This window comes from Blennius ocellaris (assembly GCF_963422515.1).
Source record: "Blennius ocellaris genome assembly, chromosome: 3".
Classification (NCBI taxonomy): domain Eukaryota; kingdom Metazoa; phylum Chordata; class Actinopteri; order Blenniiformes; family Blenniidae; genus Blennius; species Blennius ocellaris.
In genome coordinates this window covers 8,508,607-8,525,861 of record NC_137652.1, presented here as the reverse complement: position 1 = coordinate 8,525,861, position 17,255 = coordinate 8,508,607, and the positions used below count along the sequence as shown (strand labels likewise).

At 39.8% G+C, this 17,255-nt stretch overlaps 1 protein-coding gene across 1 annotated transcript; it reads right to left on the bottom strand.

The window, feature by feature from the left end:
- Window positions 1-99: 99 nt before the first annotated feature.
- LOC308149333 (ovochymase) lies at window positions 100-16,835 on the bottom strand (the record flags this gene model as incomplete). The annotated part of the gene is made up of 19 exons (XM_080521033.1): window positions 100-314; window positions 422-643; window positions 780-914; window positions 1,670-1,888; window positions 1,981-2,164; window positions 2,254-2,417; window positions 2,686-2,963; window positions 3,459-3,559; window positions 3,727-3,836; window positions 5,744-5,929; window positions 6,061-6,306; window positions 7,614-7,754; window positions 9,751-9,852; window positions 11,161-11,287; window positions 12,071-12,273; window positions 12,393-12,533; window positions 13,320-13,413; window positions 14,364-14,482; window positions 16,721-16,835. 19 exons carry the CDS (start codon window positions 16,833-16,835, stop codon window positions 100-102), a joined length of 3,102 nt encoding a protein of 1,033 aa, XP_080377159.1.
- Between the last annotated feature and the right edge of the window lie 420 nt (window positions 16,836-17,255).

Sequence of the window (17,255 nt, the reverse complement as noted above, 5' to 3'; positions counted from 1 at the left end):
TAACTCAACTTTTGCAATGTCAAGAACAATGTTGTTGTTTATTTTAATGGAACGTCAACATAAGATCACGGCTTATAATAACAAATACAGTATGAGGCATCAGTGAGCCGGGGGTGTGTCGACACACTCACTGATAGTGACGTTGTCCCAAGGGTTAGGAGGAGGAGGGGCTACAGTTGGAGGAAGGCCACCGTCAGTAGTCCAGTAACCACGGAATCCTTTCTGGTGATTGACTCCGTTACTAAGGAAGCGGATGACGACCACCGTGCTATTGGTGGAGAAGGAGGGAGGGAGTGTAAAGCCGCAGAATTGACCTGTAGGAAAATATAATTGAAAATAAACACATAGCTGATAAATCGGATCAGAAGATAAACCAAAAACTCAAAGTGGTTGTGTGAAAATTTGAAGAGCAGTGACAAACCTTGCGATGTCATGGGGTCTCCCGTGAAGATCTCAACATAATCCACACAACGTCCGAGCATGTTTACAGCTTGCAGCTCAAAGTGGGTGAAGACTATGTTAATAGTTTTTGATGAAGGTACACTGATACGCCATGTGCACACCGTTTGGGACGGGTAGTCTTTAGGCCAGTTTGGAGACGTCATTTCACCCACAACACTGTTAAATATTCCTCCACAGGGAGCTGTGGTGGGCAGAGAAGAGATGGAAGGAAAAGGGAGACGAGAAAGACAAGAAATGATGAATGACAAAATAATAATAATAGAATTAAACACATGTTCTCAGACTTAGATCTTAGTGTGGATTTTTTTCTTTCTTACCCTCTGACGGGTCGACTGCTTTCCAAGTAGCAATGAAGCCTGTATCTGCCACTCTATCGTTGGAGGAGAAGCTCATATGAAGCATGTTTCCATCACTCACTATGTCATTAGGAGTGACGTGACTGCAGTAGACACCTGAGGGGAGATGGAGACGTGTTAGACAGAATCTGTTCTGAGAGCTCGTACACAACAACATAAATCTGCCAACACCTCTACTGCTGACTTATGGCTTCTCTCCGTCCTATTTATTTATATAGTATGCAAGCATGACACAAAGTTATATGCATGTGGCATTTAAGACCGAGACAAAGCTGTAAGCTCAAAGCTGCAAGAAGGAAAAGCTGGAAAAGGGAAACGTGCCTGTCACAGTTAGACACAGACTTGTATGGAGAACTGGAACATACACACTAATAAAAATGTGCACATTTACCTCTTTGAGAGAAATTGTGCATGCATTTTGAAGAAAATATACTGTCGGTATACAGAACTTGATCGCTTGATCTGTTTTATTTTATTGATACATGTTTTATTGAGTTGGGTTTTATTTGGTCTAATTTGAAAAGATGGCTGATCTGTACAGCTTGGAACACCTTTTGGATTTGAATAAACATTTTAATGCTTTACTAATCAGATTTAAGAATTATTTCTGAACATATAACTACATACATTTGGCGTCATTTTAGTTTTAAGGTTTATGCTTTTATTATCAGTTCATTCAATCAAGCATCAGATTTAACCATGTCAAAATGACGTTACTGAAGCTGTCATGTTGCTGCACATGGTGATAGACTGAGGTGTTGAAGCGAGAGGATAAATAATGGTGCACTGATGTAGATAATGCAAATTCACAGTTGCTGTGTGGAAGAAAAAAAGGGGAGATAGTCACATACCAAGACTTGATGTTGTGTCTGAGATGGCGACTTTGTCATTTAGGCAGTTCTGACTCTCCTCCAGGGAGAAATTGTGGAAACGTAGGTGGACCAGTTTGCCTTCAGGCACCCGGATGTTCCACTGGCACCTGCCTTTGTTGTCGTAGAAGCCGGGATAATGCATAGAGGACACGGAACCAGATGTGCCATTCAGATCCTTTGGCCCTCCACAGCCAGAAACTACACGGGGAGGACAAAAGGTTAACTGCTGAAAAACACACAGACATGTTTAGTTTGTGAGTTGAGTCGGTCATCTCATATCAAATTCATACTGTGCTCATTGTAGCGCTCTCTGCGGAGAACATTTTCGATCCAGGGGATGTAGGCAGAGGAGCGGGTGAACACAGAGGGCTTCTTATTCATAATACATCCAACAGGACCAAAGCTGGTAATTCCATGTACTTCCCATGGACCTCCAGGAGCATCCTGACAAACCAGTGGCCCGCCCGAATCCCCCTGTCAAAGTCACGGACCACAATTAAAGCTCAGATTAAAAAACAAAACAAAAAAACCTTTTGACCTCTTCTTTCATTTCTTTTTGTTACCTGGCAGACAGACTTGAGCTCATCAGGCAGAGTATAACCACAGCAGATCATGGAGGGTTTGACCTGGAACCACCAGTAATCCATCCTCTTGCAGGTGTCGTACGGCACAACAGGCAGTGCGACCTGGTTAAGGGCCTCTGAAGGCTTAGCATTAAGAGAGTCGCCTGATAAACACAAAGAGCAACAACAACAACAAAAAAGAAAAAGAAAAAAATGCATTTCAGCTCAAGCAGAGATGCAGAAGTCATTTTTACATTCAGTCCAGCAGATGGCATACAAACTGTGCAACAGTTATGAGATGCATCTGAAGCATTTTAGCTTGTATTTTTTTTTTTTTTATAGATTTTAAAATGCCACTTAATTGGGTAGTCACTCAGCAAAATGCAAATATACAATGATGCAGGCAGGCTGATAATAAAGACCAAACCGTACCAGTCTCATCTCCCCAGCCCGTGGCATAGCATTTCTTGCCCCCAGGTAGGACTTCCTCCTCGGATGGAAGGCAGGCATATGATACCTCATCACTGGCTGTGACCTCGCCGTCCAGTTTGACCAGTGCAATGTCAAACTCCACCGTGGGCACTGTGGGATACTTGAAGCCCTCATGGCGATAGATACCAGTTACCTTGAAGCAGTGTTCAGTTGGCTCTGTGTAGGTCAGGTTGTGTTTGCCAAGGCACATCTGCCAGCGCTGAAGCTCATCAGCATATCTATGGAGGGCATAAGCATAACAAATCAATGATAAATACTTTACAGAGCACAAGAGACTCTGAGCCTACACAGCACTATCTTTGCATCATGTAAACTGACAGGTTCACAGAGCTGCATTCGTTTGCACCACAGTAATTATGTTTTATGTATGTATTTCATGTATTGTTCACAGGCCCCACAGAGCATTGCTCTTTCAAAAAGCTCTGGAGACCATGAGCTTAGGAGTCGACTTGAGTCTCGAGCACAACATTGCTCTTCCACTGAATAAGCCTGAGGTGAAAGCACATTCACCGACAACTAAGATTACATTAATGGGATTCCCGGAAAAGTTTGAGAAAAGTTTGCAGAGAAAGTGCCATTAAAGACCTGAATAACATGTCTCCTATTTCCTAAAATGAACCATTTTTTTCCCAGAGTATGAAGCATTTTTCTGTTAAAAAAAAAAAAAAAAAAAAAAGAAATACTATAAATACTTATGGGACCATTTACTGCACCTCATGAAGCAGTGAGCTGCTGTAAGCACCCAGTTCTTATGAATGAGAGTACCGCCACAGATATGGGAGAATCTGGGTTCTTGTTGACTGGGTGGCCAGACCTGAAACAACAAAAACACAGATTTTAAAGCTTCAAAAATCAATATGGTGTCAGGCTACTATCAGACACAAGTGTCAAAGAGCCTTTTACTCTTCAATACTTGGAAACTGTATCCATTTATGTAGATTGCATATCATTTCTGTAAATAATCTACATTTATATTCTCACCTGCATGGACACTTGCCAGGGCCATGAGTGTGGTCTGGATTCCTCTCCGTTCACAATCCGTGAAGCAACAGCAGGGGGGTTTGCCGGTTTCCCACAAGAGATGGGCCACTCTGAAAAAAAGATTTGCTTGGGTATAAATAAAGCCAGAATATACAGTACATATCTGCTGCACAAGTGATAAGTCCCTGTGTTGCAGCACAACTGACTTTGGCACACTGGTTCATATGTTTTGAAAGAAATTTCCAGTCACGGCAGGCTGACACCCCCTGGCTACAGTGACCTACTGCGTTCCCCTCTGTTTTACATTCTCATGAATCCACTTGTATGTAGAAACACTTCAGTGTATCTTCAGTCAAACAGACCACCGGACTTCCCATGCCAATTTCAGGGCCAGGCCTCATGAAGTCACAGCATTTGTGGTCATCCCAAGAGTTTGTAATAAATCATCACTCCCACTCCTCTCTCCCTCACTCTTTTTCCTCTCACCACCTGACACACAGGACACCCCTGTCAAAGCCTGGGCAGAAAAAAACAACAACAATCTTATGGCAGCGGAGACCCTCTAAACTCTATCTCAGCAGTTGGCTTGGCAAGAACCTGGACCACCTGGGGCAAATTTTATTTGGATGAAGAATGAAAATCAGATGACAACCAGGAAGAAAGAAAGCGAAGCACTGGGTCTCCACACACTGGGCCCTGAGCACCAAATCACCTCGCTTTAATGCACCACTGCGCAATGGGAGAGAGCATGTAAAGCAAGGATAAGGATGGGAAAAAGCATGAATCGGATGTTTATGGGTGAGGCTCCCATGAAGAGCATATCAGTGTAAAAGTGTGGCACACGGCCCAAATCCAACATGCACAAAGGTTTAATCAACGTTAACCAACTATTCTTCCAATGAAATAGGAATATGATGAAACCCACACTATAAGTTTGTATTTATGAAAATGTGTATGCAACAGGCTTCCTGGAAATGTTATTTTGTATGATAATGCAAAACATTTGAACATTTTTGGAACCAAAAAAAAGGTCAAAACATGAAGTTGTTATATTGGGATTGTTATGCTATCGTTCTGCCATTCTTCACTAATGTGACATTTCTAGCTTTGAGAAACGTCTTATATCACCTTGGGGAAATTCGTTTTCTGCATTTAACCGGTTAACCTTTACTAAACATGTATACCAGTGCAGTGCCAGGAGATGGGGTCGTGATCGAGGGCTCTGCTCAAAGACCAGCCGTTTTAATCTGCAGCAGTGAGATGCAAACCTGCGAACCTCCGAACACAAGTTTGCTTTTCCTCTAACGGGGCAAAAAGCCAGTCCTCATGTCTCATCTTAGAAGTGTCAAAACAGTGAAGTTCAATTGTTAAAGGTAAAGGCGACCTTAAATCAGATCTTTTGCTTTTTACATTATTATCATCATCATCATCATCATCATTATTATTATTATTATTATTATTATTATTATTATTATTATTATTATTATTATTATTATTATTATTATTATTATTATTATTATTATTATACAATCTTTAGAGGCTGTCAATGCATTTGCAGATAAATGGGTGATAAACCATACAGTTGACATGAGCCAGAAAACTGCATCCATGTTGTTTATTATTGCCTGCTGCTGTAAACAAGGTTGATATAAGTGCAGTTCACTTGTCCGAAAAGAGAAAAATAGACATACATAATAGACCTTTATGAATTCGAGTTGCTTTTAACCAAATAATATGAAGCATGTAAATGAAACATACAGGTTAATGTTTATTGTGATGCAATCAGTGTTGCACAAGATAGCGTAAATGATTGCCATAATTCATTACTAGTCACTAGTAGAGACTTAATGAGAGGACTTGTGAGACAGTAGCTCTACAACTAATTTCAAATATGATAAAACTAACACGCTCAATGAACCTCAGTAATTGTGGCTGTGGCTCTAATTTAATATTAATTATCTATTACTGTCTTCTTGTATGTTGCAGATGTGATGGTTGCCAGGCTGGGATACTCTACCTACGGGGATGTTGTCCCAGGGGTTTGGCTGAGCAGGCGGCTCGGTGGGAGCCGGCAGACTTGGATTTGTTGTCCAGTAAGCTCTGAAGCCTTTGGCCTCAGTAAACAAATCTGCGTGGAAACGAATCATCAGCCTGTTTCCCTTCGTCTGGATGGCACCCGGCAGTTTCGTCCCACAAAATGCACCTAAATGGAAGAGTGGATATTTTTGTCTATTACTTGATTGTGTAATAACAATTAAGGGATTAGGACATGAACATGGGAGATATTCAATTATAATACATGCATTCTATTAAAAGATATTAAGTCATGCTCACCATGCTTGTTTATCAGCACATTTGTCAAACTGTTGATGTCATAAACCATTACGTTATCATAGCATTTTGATGTGAGTAGGTCTTTGGCCTCGAGGTCGAAGTGGGTGAACTTAAGTGTGATTTTTTTGCCAGAAGGCACAACGATATTCCACATGCACTCGCTGTTGCCCTTGTAATTCATTGGCCAGTTCTGGGACCTGATAACCCCAGTTTCCTCTTTCGATGAGAAACCACAACCTTGGATTTCTGAAAATGGAAAAATAAAAGACAAGAAGTGGATGAAATGCAGGACCATAATTTGCACTGTGATAAGAGAGTCCTTATAAATAAGAAGGCAAACTTATGATGAATGACGAGGAAATGTGATCTTCTCTGTGTTTATGTGGTTTGGAGAGTATAAGAAGGTAAAGAGACATATGGATTATATTTTTAAATGTAGACAGTATTGTAAAGTCTCAGTGACTGAGAGGTTTCATGTATTTGTAAAGACTTCGAGAAGTACGTCTCCATATCTCATTTAAACGTGATGATAGTTCTCCAGCTGCCACACCTACCCATGTAAAGATAAGATGGACCAAGCCAATAGAGTAAACAGTCATAAAACAAAGGCCTTTGTGTCCTGACACTGCGGAAGAAAGCCTTGAAGGAGTACCAGATAAATATATGATGTGACTGAGGTGATAGTACAGTTACTGTTTGTCCAATATGGTCCTGACACTGGATGAAACTGCTGTGAGCTCAATGACAAAATGCTTATTTGGAGATGCTGTGAGCTCTGCATGAGGAAGATCGAATCATAAATAGTCAAAGCAAGAAAGATTGTAATCAGAAGCATCATAATGTCAGCTCGTTTTTACTCTCCAATGATATCTCATTCTATTCATTTTAGATTTAACACAGACATGTGTCACACTGATCTACGATATTGAACCTAATTTCAACAGTGTGAACAATGCATAGTCAACATTACCGGTACACATAATAAAAACAAATGAACTACAAAATATGACAAATAATTCTAAAGTATGGGCTACAAATTTTAATCTAGAACTTCCAAATCAATGCATTGTGTATAGCATACATAACATAAGCACTGTATTTCAGCTTTTTTCTCAACCTTTCCCACCACAAGTGAGATTTCTTATCTTTTTTTTTTACAGTAAATTCTGCTTTTATTGACGCCATTCTATTGTTTTTGTTTTTATTGTGCTTGTATTGTTTCATTGTTTGCACTTTATGTCTATTTATTTACAGCACGTTGGCTAAAGTTGTTTATAAGGTGCTCTAGAAATAAAGTTGAGTTTTTCCACCGATATATATATCAAAAAAACAAAAACATTTGGAAGTATTACCTCTTTGTGTTCACACTGAACCTGCAATAACTTTTCAGATTTCTTTTTTTTCCCCCCTCTAAAAGTGTTACCAAGAAGTGAGATGATTTGTGGCTCGTCTTAATGAGGTGCTGAGTTACTTCTTCAACATGTGCCTCAGGGTGTGAACATGTTCCTGTGTCTTTGTGCACTGATAGAAGTCGGTGCGTCAGCCCCCAGTACCTGCGATATCCTCAGGATACACAGCTTCCCACCTGGCTGAGAATCCTCTGTCGGTGAGGCGACTGTCGGACTGGAAGGTCAAAGATATTGTCTCCCTGGCACTGACCACCACGGGAGGAAGCAAGTAGCCACAATGTGTACCTGACAATGAAGGATAAAGAGGAGCAAGAAGCAAAAAAAAAATAAATGAAAAAGGGGATCAAATGTTTCCGATAAGCTGTGACATTATGAGGTTAAAGCAAAAAAAAAAAAAGTAAAACAATGACGGGATCAAAGACTAAAGGTCTGAACCCACTCTCCAAATTAAAAGTTTAAGGAAGTTAATAACTGGGAGGCATAAGCAAATGTTTTGACTGATGGAATTGATTTTATTTTATGGCCGTTTTTGTTTGTTTGCAAATTTGCATTTTCCCCCCCAAATTTTGTTCATTGATTCTGTGTTGCTCAATATATTGACATTTTCTTATGTCTTATGTGTACAATTGCCTGTTTTGTCTGAAACTTTATTTTAATATACTGCAGCCTGTCTTGGCCAGGACACTCTTGAAAAAGAGCTTTTCAATCTCAATAAAGTTAAATAAAAGTTAAATGAAAATAAATAAATAAAATAATTCCAAATTATGGATTAACGAAATATAGACCAAAGCACCAATTATTATCATAATTTTCTTGTATTCTTTGACTCTATAGAAATATTCTAATAAAAGCTATATCGTTAAACTGCAGGGACTCAATGTGAAGTAAATTGGCTGATTACACTTTTCAGCACCTTACTTCATAAATTTACACATTAATGACAAAATGTTCAAACTAGTAGAGTTCACCATGACTCTATGAAGCATTAAACTGAAACAAGTAAACTCAAGTAGTTTTTAAACATTATGCAATAGTTTTAACAGATGTGCTGGTTCACAAATAGATAATAAAATAGAGATATTAGAAATGTGTCAGATTTGCAACTGACTAATCATGGGTAAAAATTCCCTGCAGCAGATACCAGAACATTACTCACCCAGAAAACTACCCTTCTACCTTATTTTATATAGATACTTGTATATCAACTGACTGCACCTCTTGAGGAACTGAGCAATGTGCCACCATCCACCTCCAACACCTCTACAAGTTCACCTTGTACCTAAAGTACATTTAGCAGTTCAAATACATAAACAAATCTGTTAACGTCTTCAGCACCCCATATTGCCCACAACAATGGCTTCACATTGAGTTAAAACACCAAAACAGTGTAGATGAAAATTAATTATATGAAAATTCTGATCTGCTGATATCTTGTTTCTACTCAACCTATCGAAGTCAAAGGCATATTTTGTCATCTCTTTAGAAACAACAGTAAATAGATTAGCATCTCAAACTTAACTTTTCAGTAGGGAACTAAAGTTTAGTAGTAGTTAGTAGTTTGCAAGACAATAATTCTATTATATTTTGTAAATGTTTGCACTCAGACATTTATACCCCCGACTGAAACGTATCAATATTCAGTAATAAGTTAGGGGGTCTCACAGTTGTTTATGAATGTTTTGGGTGGTGGATGTGACAGCACAGAGGTAAAAGCTCTGCTTCAGTCTGTTTTTGTTTATTCGTGTCCTGCACCTTTTACCTGAGGGGAAAGGTGGGAATAGGGAACGTCCTGGGTGTGTGATGTCTTTTGTAATGGCACTGGAATGAATTTTCAATCAGTCGGTATGAATACCAGTGAGTGTAAGCGTTTACAAAACAAAACATAATTGTATTTGGTCGGATAAATTGGACCTTTCACAGTCGCTTCTCACTTCCATTTCTGGAGTGCTCTCACCACCGACTATGTTTCACGGGGTGTGCACGCCTGCACCTCATTGCTTTAGTCCTTGAGAACTCAGCAATAGATAATGCTGTATCAGCCTCACTGCAGCCAATGAAGTGAATAATGAGAGGTGATTTATAGTTTGCTGGGCCACTTGCAAAGAAGATCCTGATCAACAGTTTTACAGCAGGGGGGGAAGATGACTATTGAGCTGTACGGTACAAACCTCTGAGCTGTTCGCCACTCAAGGAGCAAAAGACACAAGACAGATTTTCTTATGTAAGACAAGAGTGCATGTCAGTACATACTTACTTGCATGAAAGCAATAAAATGGCTCACCGAGATTACTGTAGTTATCAGATATGATCAATTTGTCCTCCTTGCACTGCCCAGTCTCTCCTGTTATGGCCAGATCTGTGATCTGCAGTTTAACCAGGAATCCTTTGGACACAGAGATCTTCCAGGAATTATTTAAATGAGCAGGATATGGATTTGGGAAGCCCAGGGAGTGGACAACGCCTTTACGCCCCTGAAGGATGACTGGACCTGGATAATAATAAAAATAAAAATAAAAAAAAAGCTCAATATTCAGTTCCTATCATGCAAACAGGTTTAGAGGAAAACATGCAAGATCAAAAATAGATTTTCTTTACGTTAGTTGACCATTTAATAAAGTTTGATGAGAATCAAACTCTGTAAAACATTATCACATCAATTATATACTTTAAATGGCCAGAATGGCTTGACCTGCCAGCAGCTTGAATAAAGTGGTGAATAGATTTAAATCTCAAGGGGGATTTCCATACTCTTACTCAGAGATTGACTTGCATTCATCCTTATTTGTTTGTTGTCACCTAATTTGCATTGGAAACCAAATCGAAAACATTATAGTGTGTCATCATGTTTTCACTGGAAATAGGTTCCTCAGCATTTTGATTCATGATTCTATACACTACTGAGGCAAGCAGACGTACCGAATGCTGTGCATTTAGGTAGAAATCAGAGGTTACCCCCGGTAAAACAAGGTTTGTAGAGCATACTCACCAGATGTTGTGGGAGATGGAGATGTTTGCACCGTGGGTGGGGTGGTCGGAGGTGGAAGGCTAATGTAATTTGCACTGAATCCTTTAGAAGTCATAGTGTTATCCGATTTAAAGCGGACGACCATTGTGTTTCTGCTGGACTCCATGGGCTTCGGCATTACACCTCCGCAAAATTTATCTGCGGTAAATAATACGTCTGTGAAAAGGCGGTAAACATCTGCAGAGTGCTGCACATCAACAACATTCCCGATTGTCAGTCTTCACATTGATAGACCATCTGTGCTGCTTTAACAATGAAGTCTATGCAGGCAAGATTTAAATTCATTCACTTTAAAATAGCCACAAGAAGCTCTGTCCATTGTGAACCTTCTCAAACTTTTAATTGAACTCATCTTTTATTCATGGCCCCACCAAGTTGACTATGTTAATGCTGAACAAAGCCCTCTGCCTTTTCTGAAGAGCCAACTTACAGTATCTTTTTGCTTTTCAACCACACATCCAGCCTCGACATAAACTGCGGAGTAAAATATGACAAACCAATGTTTATCTTTATGAATGGTGGGGGTGGGAATGGGCAGTGGGGGAGCTTAGGCTTGTTTCTCCCGATTATTTTTATTGATAGCAACTTCATGTGACTGCGACACCCCCCAACCCTCCACTCCTGTAAGCTTCGCACTGTGTGCTTACTGTGATACGTCTTGCTTACCTATTATAGAGGAGCCGGCCATGTGGCCATCATAGATCTGAATGAAGTCTCCACAGACCTCCGGGACCAGATCAAAGAAGGTAAATGTCAGTTGGACCCTCTCGCCTTCTGGCACCGTGATTTTCCACTGATCCGACAAGAAAACACACACACACACACACACAAATACGCCAATAATTTATGAGGAGCAGTGAAATGCACTTTATAGCTGATTTTAAACATCATAAAGAATATCCGCCACTATTTCTGCATCTCTGATCATGTTTTCTCACTTCCTCGCCCCGCGGCTGCACCTTGCGCTTGTTTCTGCTGCATTGTAACTCATAAATTATTCTATCCCTGATTTCTGTCACTGACAGCCAGCGATTCATCAATCTAAAGCTCAGCCAGATGAAATCACCATGACAGGAAAATTATGCCGTCTGACCCCAACTTCCTTCCAGGGTGCAAACCCTTATATAAATCGATTCTAGTTTAACTGAAAATTTGATCTCTGATCCAGAGTACAAATGATTTCTAGACGACAATGATGAAATCCAACGAGTTCACAATGAGCTTGAAAGCTGAAATCTTTTAGTACAACATCACATCTGGAGAATGTGGCTAAGTTAATAGATCTGGTAATTTTCCAAATTATGAGTTTGAGCCCCCATTTTTGAACCCCAAACCTGACATGGCAGCCATCACAGTGAGCGTGAAGCTCTGTCATGGAGGCATGGGGGGCAAACACAAGTACAAACACAAGTATTAACTCTTGTTTGTTGTAGGCTGTACTCAGTGTGTTCTGATGTAGCACAGCAGTATTTCCTCTGGCAAAGATCATCTGTGTTTCCTCATATATTAAAACTTCGGCATAAGTAAATTGCAGCCTCATTCGCCGTGCTGCAATGTGAGTTTCTCGCAGTCGTACCTGGTACAGCACTCTATTCAGGTAGTTCTTCTCTGGGGAGCCGGGTGTCATCAGGTTCCCCTGATCACCTTGGAGAAAGCCGCCGGCTCCAGCTATTTCTGTCAGGAGGGATGAAGGGCACTTCAGGTCCACTGACACCTCAAGGATACCCATAACACACCCCTCTGCCTGCCAATCCCCTACTCGTTCTCCCTGCACCATCCCTGTTTCCCACAGCATTCACTTTCTAGGTCAATCATATGCTGTAAGACCGAAATCAAACATCACGTCGGGGTCCAGGCAGCTTTTCCTGACTGAAATGGATTTCCTGACATAATCTTACCTTGTGTGAGCTCCGGAGCGACAGCTTTAAAATGAGCCTTGAATCCACGGTCTGTTTTTCTGTCATTGGTGTTGAAGTAGATTTTGAGGCGGTTTGACAGTGACACCACCGGGTTTGGTCTGGTGTCACCACAGTATTTGCCTACAAATGTGAACAGAAGATGTTGAAATAGCAAGAATAACAGCAGCATACACTACGTAGAGTGATGGTTGAAACAGGCAGAATACCTGCACAGCTAAGACATTTGTATGGGTCTTTTATATTCCCCAGGCACATTACTCAAGTGACAAAATATTTGTGTTGTAACTATTGATTAAAGAATCTAAATATAGGCCTGTTATTCAATTTTTACATGAGCAATATTCAATGTATCATATTGGAAGGTAAGGCCTCATATAACATATCAGGAGTTGCATTTATACTTTGGTTATTTATTAATATATAGAATATTTGCATATATTTAGTGTCATTTATTCATCACAAAATAATCCCAATGAATTATGTAGTTTCTTTTCATGACAAGACAACGTGAAGCAATATATCTGAGTCACTACCATTTTCATTTGTGTGTCCATTTAGTTTTAATCTGTGCCTCAGTCGATCTCTCCCAATCAGTTAATGTTCATTTGCTGTTAAATACTTGGCTTTTACCATTTCACATATACAAAAACATAAATATGCTTGTGAACCAGAGGTGCAGCTTTAAACTGCCAGGTTGCGTATTAGAATGTGTGTGACAGCAGAGCAGCATATAGAGGATCACCAGGACTGCGTGACAGCTCACTATCAGAGTCTGCCCACGGATGCATGAACGCTCTCAGCCTGGAACAGATATGCATCGCTCTCTGAAATGGAGATGCTTCTGCACTTCTGAAGATTGAATTCTTTTTTTTCCACCTCGGGTTGGGATTGATGTGAGATATTTACCAATGATTCCCAGAGAGTCTTGCAGTGTGATGAAGTCTGCCGTGCAGAGCTGGGTGTCTTCCAACGCAAACTCCTCAAACCACAGATGGATCACCTGCAACAGAAACACGCTGTGGCGTTTCATCTTTCCTTTTTAGATGTGAAAAGTTGATGAAAGAGACGGGCTGCTGACAGTCTAGGCGGCAGCGAGTTGCTTTGTGTGAGATGTGCTGTTGTGTGAGAGCAGCTATACGCCATGGCTTTGTGAGTGTTTATGTGTGGGAATACAGAGAAAAGAAGAGGAGAGAAAAGTTGCCAGTATGTCAGGCATGCAGGAAAGCAGTCATGCTGCCAGAGGAGGAAGGATCAAGGGTTTAGTTTTGTCCTGTGGGTCTGGGGAGGAGAGCTGAGGAGAATGGAGGCAAGGCAGCCATCTGTCTACAACCCTGCCACAGCCTTCAGTGCAGCTGTCCTCCACTGCTTGGCCTCACATGTGACAGTTTCCACAACAGCAACGCCACTCAGTAGACACCAGGCACAGTAAAGCCCTGTATGAAATAAAGGCACGAGCGATTGTTTTGATCTACAGTGTCCCAAAGATGAGATGAACTGCTTTATAAAGAAATACTTCAGATGATTATAGTCTTATGTCATCAATATTATGGCAACACAATTAACTCTGTGATAAATCCTCTACCTTTTCCCATGTTCGCGTCCTTTATTGCCAGTGGACAACAACATCAGAGGACGTTTGATCAGTGGCCACGTAACAGTGGCTCATTACCTTTAGTTTCCCCTGGAGTGCCCTCAGATTGCCTCAAAAAGAAACGATTGTCCACATCTGATATTTGACTTGACAAGATATTACAGTGAAGCCAAACACTGGAGGAAAACACCCATAAGCTCTCTCCTCCTTTTTGTGATGTTTAAAAACCATCCATCCATCCATGCAACTGGATTCAGTGCAACTTACACATGCAGTGGAATTCAAGCCTCAAAAACACAAGATCGGTCCAAGTTCATATGCGTAGAAATTAATAGAAGTGAGATTTTAGGTTCATTCACCTTGTTAGGGTCCACGGTAATGTCCCACATGCAGCTTTTGCCGTTGTCGTAGTTGTTGGGGTAGTTCCAACTGGTGAAGGTGCCCGACTCCCCATACATGTCTTGGGGTCCCCCGCAGCCTGGAGAACAATGACAGAGCAGGGCTACTGAGTGATTACAGTTACACGGACCATTTATGGACAGTACTTGGAGTGTTTTAGTCATAACTGCAAAGAAAAAGCAAGTAGTCACATGACAAAGTGTCTCTTTTTAATTCATTCTCTGTAAGTATCTGGCCTGTTTGTTCTTTTGATTTGAAATTGTGAAGAAACAGATGAAAATAATGGACAAATGTACAGCTGCAGATGTGTCCTACAGAGGTGAGCTCAGGTTTATTTAAAGCTGCTAATAAATCACACTTGTTAATTGACAGAGTAACATCTTTCATGCTGCTGTCAGCCGAGCGGAGTTAGTTCAACATTAATGAGGCATTCCTCTTCCAGTAAGCAGGAATTTAATGAGCTACCGCTAATGCTACTATTTAGATAGGTGAACAGTACAACAGAAGATACAGAATCAGTTATTTTTATTGGAACAAAAAACATTTTACAGTTTTTGAACGTCAAAAACCTTCTTTTAAATGTCACAATAAAAAGTTCCTGTCAATGTTTAAATTTCACTCTTTAATTTTATAATCAGGTGGAAGTAAGATCGTTCATGTTTCTCTCCAAACGTCACTTAGTTCATCATAAACATTCAATCATAAAAAATAGATAGTCCTTATATATATTCAATGTGGACCCAATTTGTGGTTCAACATATTATTTAATTCATAGTGCTACTCCTGATGCCACCTATTCTTACATTATGTTCATCACTTTGATTATAGCAGGTCAGTGTGGTTACAACTTAAATGATTTGAAAATATGATACTTGCTTTTATTTGTTTCTTTTTTTATTGTAGCAGGAGCAGCTTTTGTGTGAGCACATAAGTGCTTATGTCAATGCCAAACTTGAATAGATTTCTCTATTTATGGAGATAAATAATAAGTCATTTAGAGTAAACATTTTTTTAAATTACTGATAAAAGTGTGTTCATTATTTTCTCCTGTCATGACTTACAGTACATACTGTTCTCACATGGTTTGAAATACAGAGAACTACTGATAATGTCTCCTTTTAATTACCAACCTTTTCCAGATTAAGGCAGCTGGATTGCGTCAGCCCTCATAAAGCATTCTGTTCCTATTTCAATCTGAAGATGTCTTTTCTTCAGGTCAACACTAGAACAAAAACATTTTCTAAATGTGAAAGGAAAGTGGAAATGGTCTTTATCGTAGTAAACACTTCAGAAAGGTTGATGGCACTGGACTGAGAAAGAAAAAAAATCTGAAAATATGCAAACACCACCCCCCCCAAACAAAGCAAAACAAAACAAATATCCAAACATTGTAACGCAACAAATAATATAGCATCAAATAAGATACTTATGTGACTTGTTCACTGCAACTTTAATCTAAATTAGCAAGTTATCATGACCTGTTTTGTAAAAGTACACTGTCTTTCAAGAGTTTTCTGGTCTGTTGTTGATTTGTTGATGTAAATATTTTCAAATGAAAGGGGAAAAAAAAACACCTGGATGTTATGATCAGACTTCCAACAGGCCTGAGAGTCTGCAGTATCATTATCAGCAATCACAGGCTGTGTACTTTGAGCTAAATGCTAAAGTCAGCATGTCTACAATGATAATGCTGACATGCTGAAGTTTAATATTCACCATGTACACTGGCATATCAAAATATGATGCTTATTTTATCCAAAGACACTGAACAGTTTTGGCTATAAGGTAATGTTCTGTGTGATTGGGACACCAATGGGTTAGTTTGAAGGTTGCGGGTTAATTGCACTTTTTTTTTTTTTTTGTCACTTTATCAAAAATGTTTTGCAATTATTTCCACCAGAAGTGGTAAATTGAAAGATTAAAATTATCGGGGCTCTGGGTTAAACAAGGCTCAGTAACTACAATTATGCCTGATTTACAGCAACATAAAAATAGAAGTCATAAGCAAGTAAGCCGGGAATTCAAGTGAGCTATAAATACATGCAAGTGCTTCAACATGTGAAAATCAGTTACCATATTGATTATGCATTTTCACACTGTAGCTGCACTCCCGGGGCCTCAGTAACTCCGTATGGTGCTTCCTTTATGCTTCTACGCATTTCATATATTCAGGAAACATTTCTTAGAAAGCACAATGTGACTTAGAATTTTATTTTAAATGTATTTTAACCTTTACTCAATATAATATAGCAACAATTTTACGACATTAAAGAAATACGACTAAGGATACTAAAGAACATTAAAACTGAGTTCTCACCTTCTTCATGAGGTTCTTCTATGAAGTAGATGACCACCAGACCAATGCAGGCAATGGTCATCAGCACAATGATGACAATCAAACTTTTCTCCAGGGTGCTCAGACGCTTCGCCATTTCTCCAGGCTCGGTTTTCCTCACTGCACTGCAGGAGAAACTTCACCTCGTCTTGTGGTTCACTAACTTATTACTAAACCTAGAAAGAACTGTACCTAAACTTTAACTCCACAGATGAACCTTGAGCTTGATCTGATCTTGTATTGCAGTAAGACGATGTGAGATGGAGGTCATTTAGGCCCATCATACTGCCATATCAGCATTTAGTGAAAGGTCATATCTTTCAGGAGACTGTAAATGGATACCAGCCAAACCTCTCACCTGTGGCACTGAAAGATACACAAATGCTGATAAATTTGTGAAATATGTGGAACCTACTAAGGTCAAGCAATAAATCATCCAGCTGTTTGTGATGTGGAGTTGAATTCAGTGTGAAATGTGACAACAATGTTGAACCAGAGGAGGCTCCCCGATGCTCAA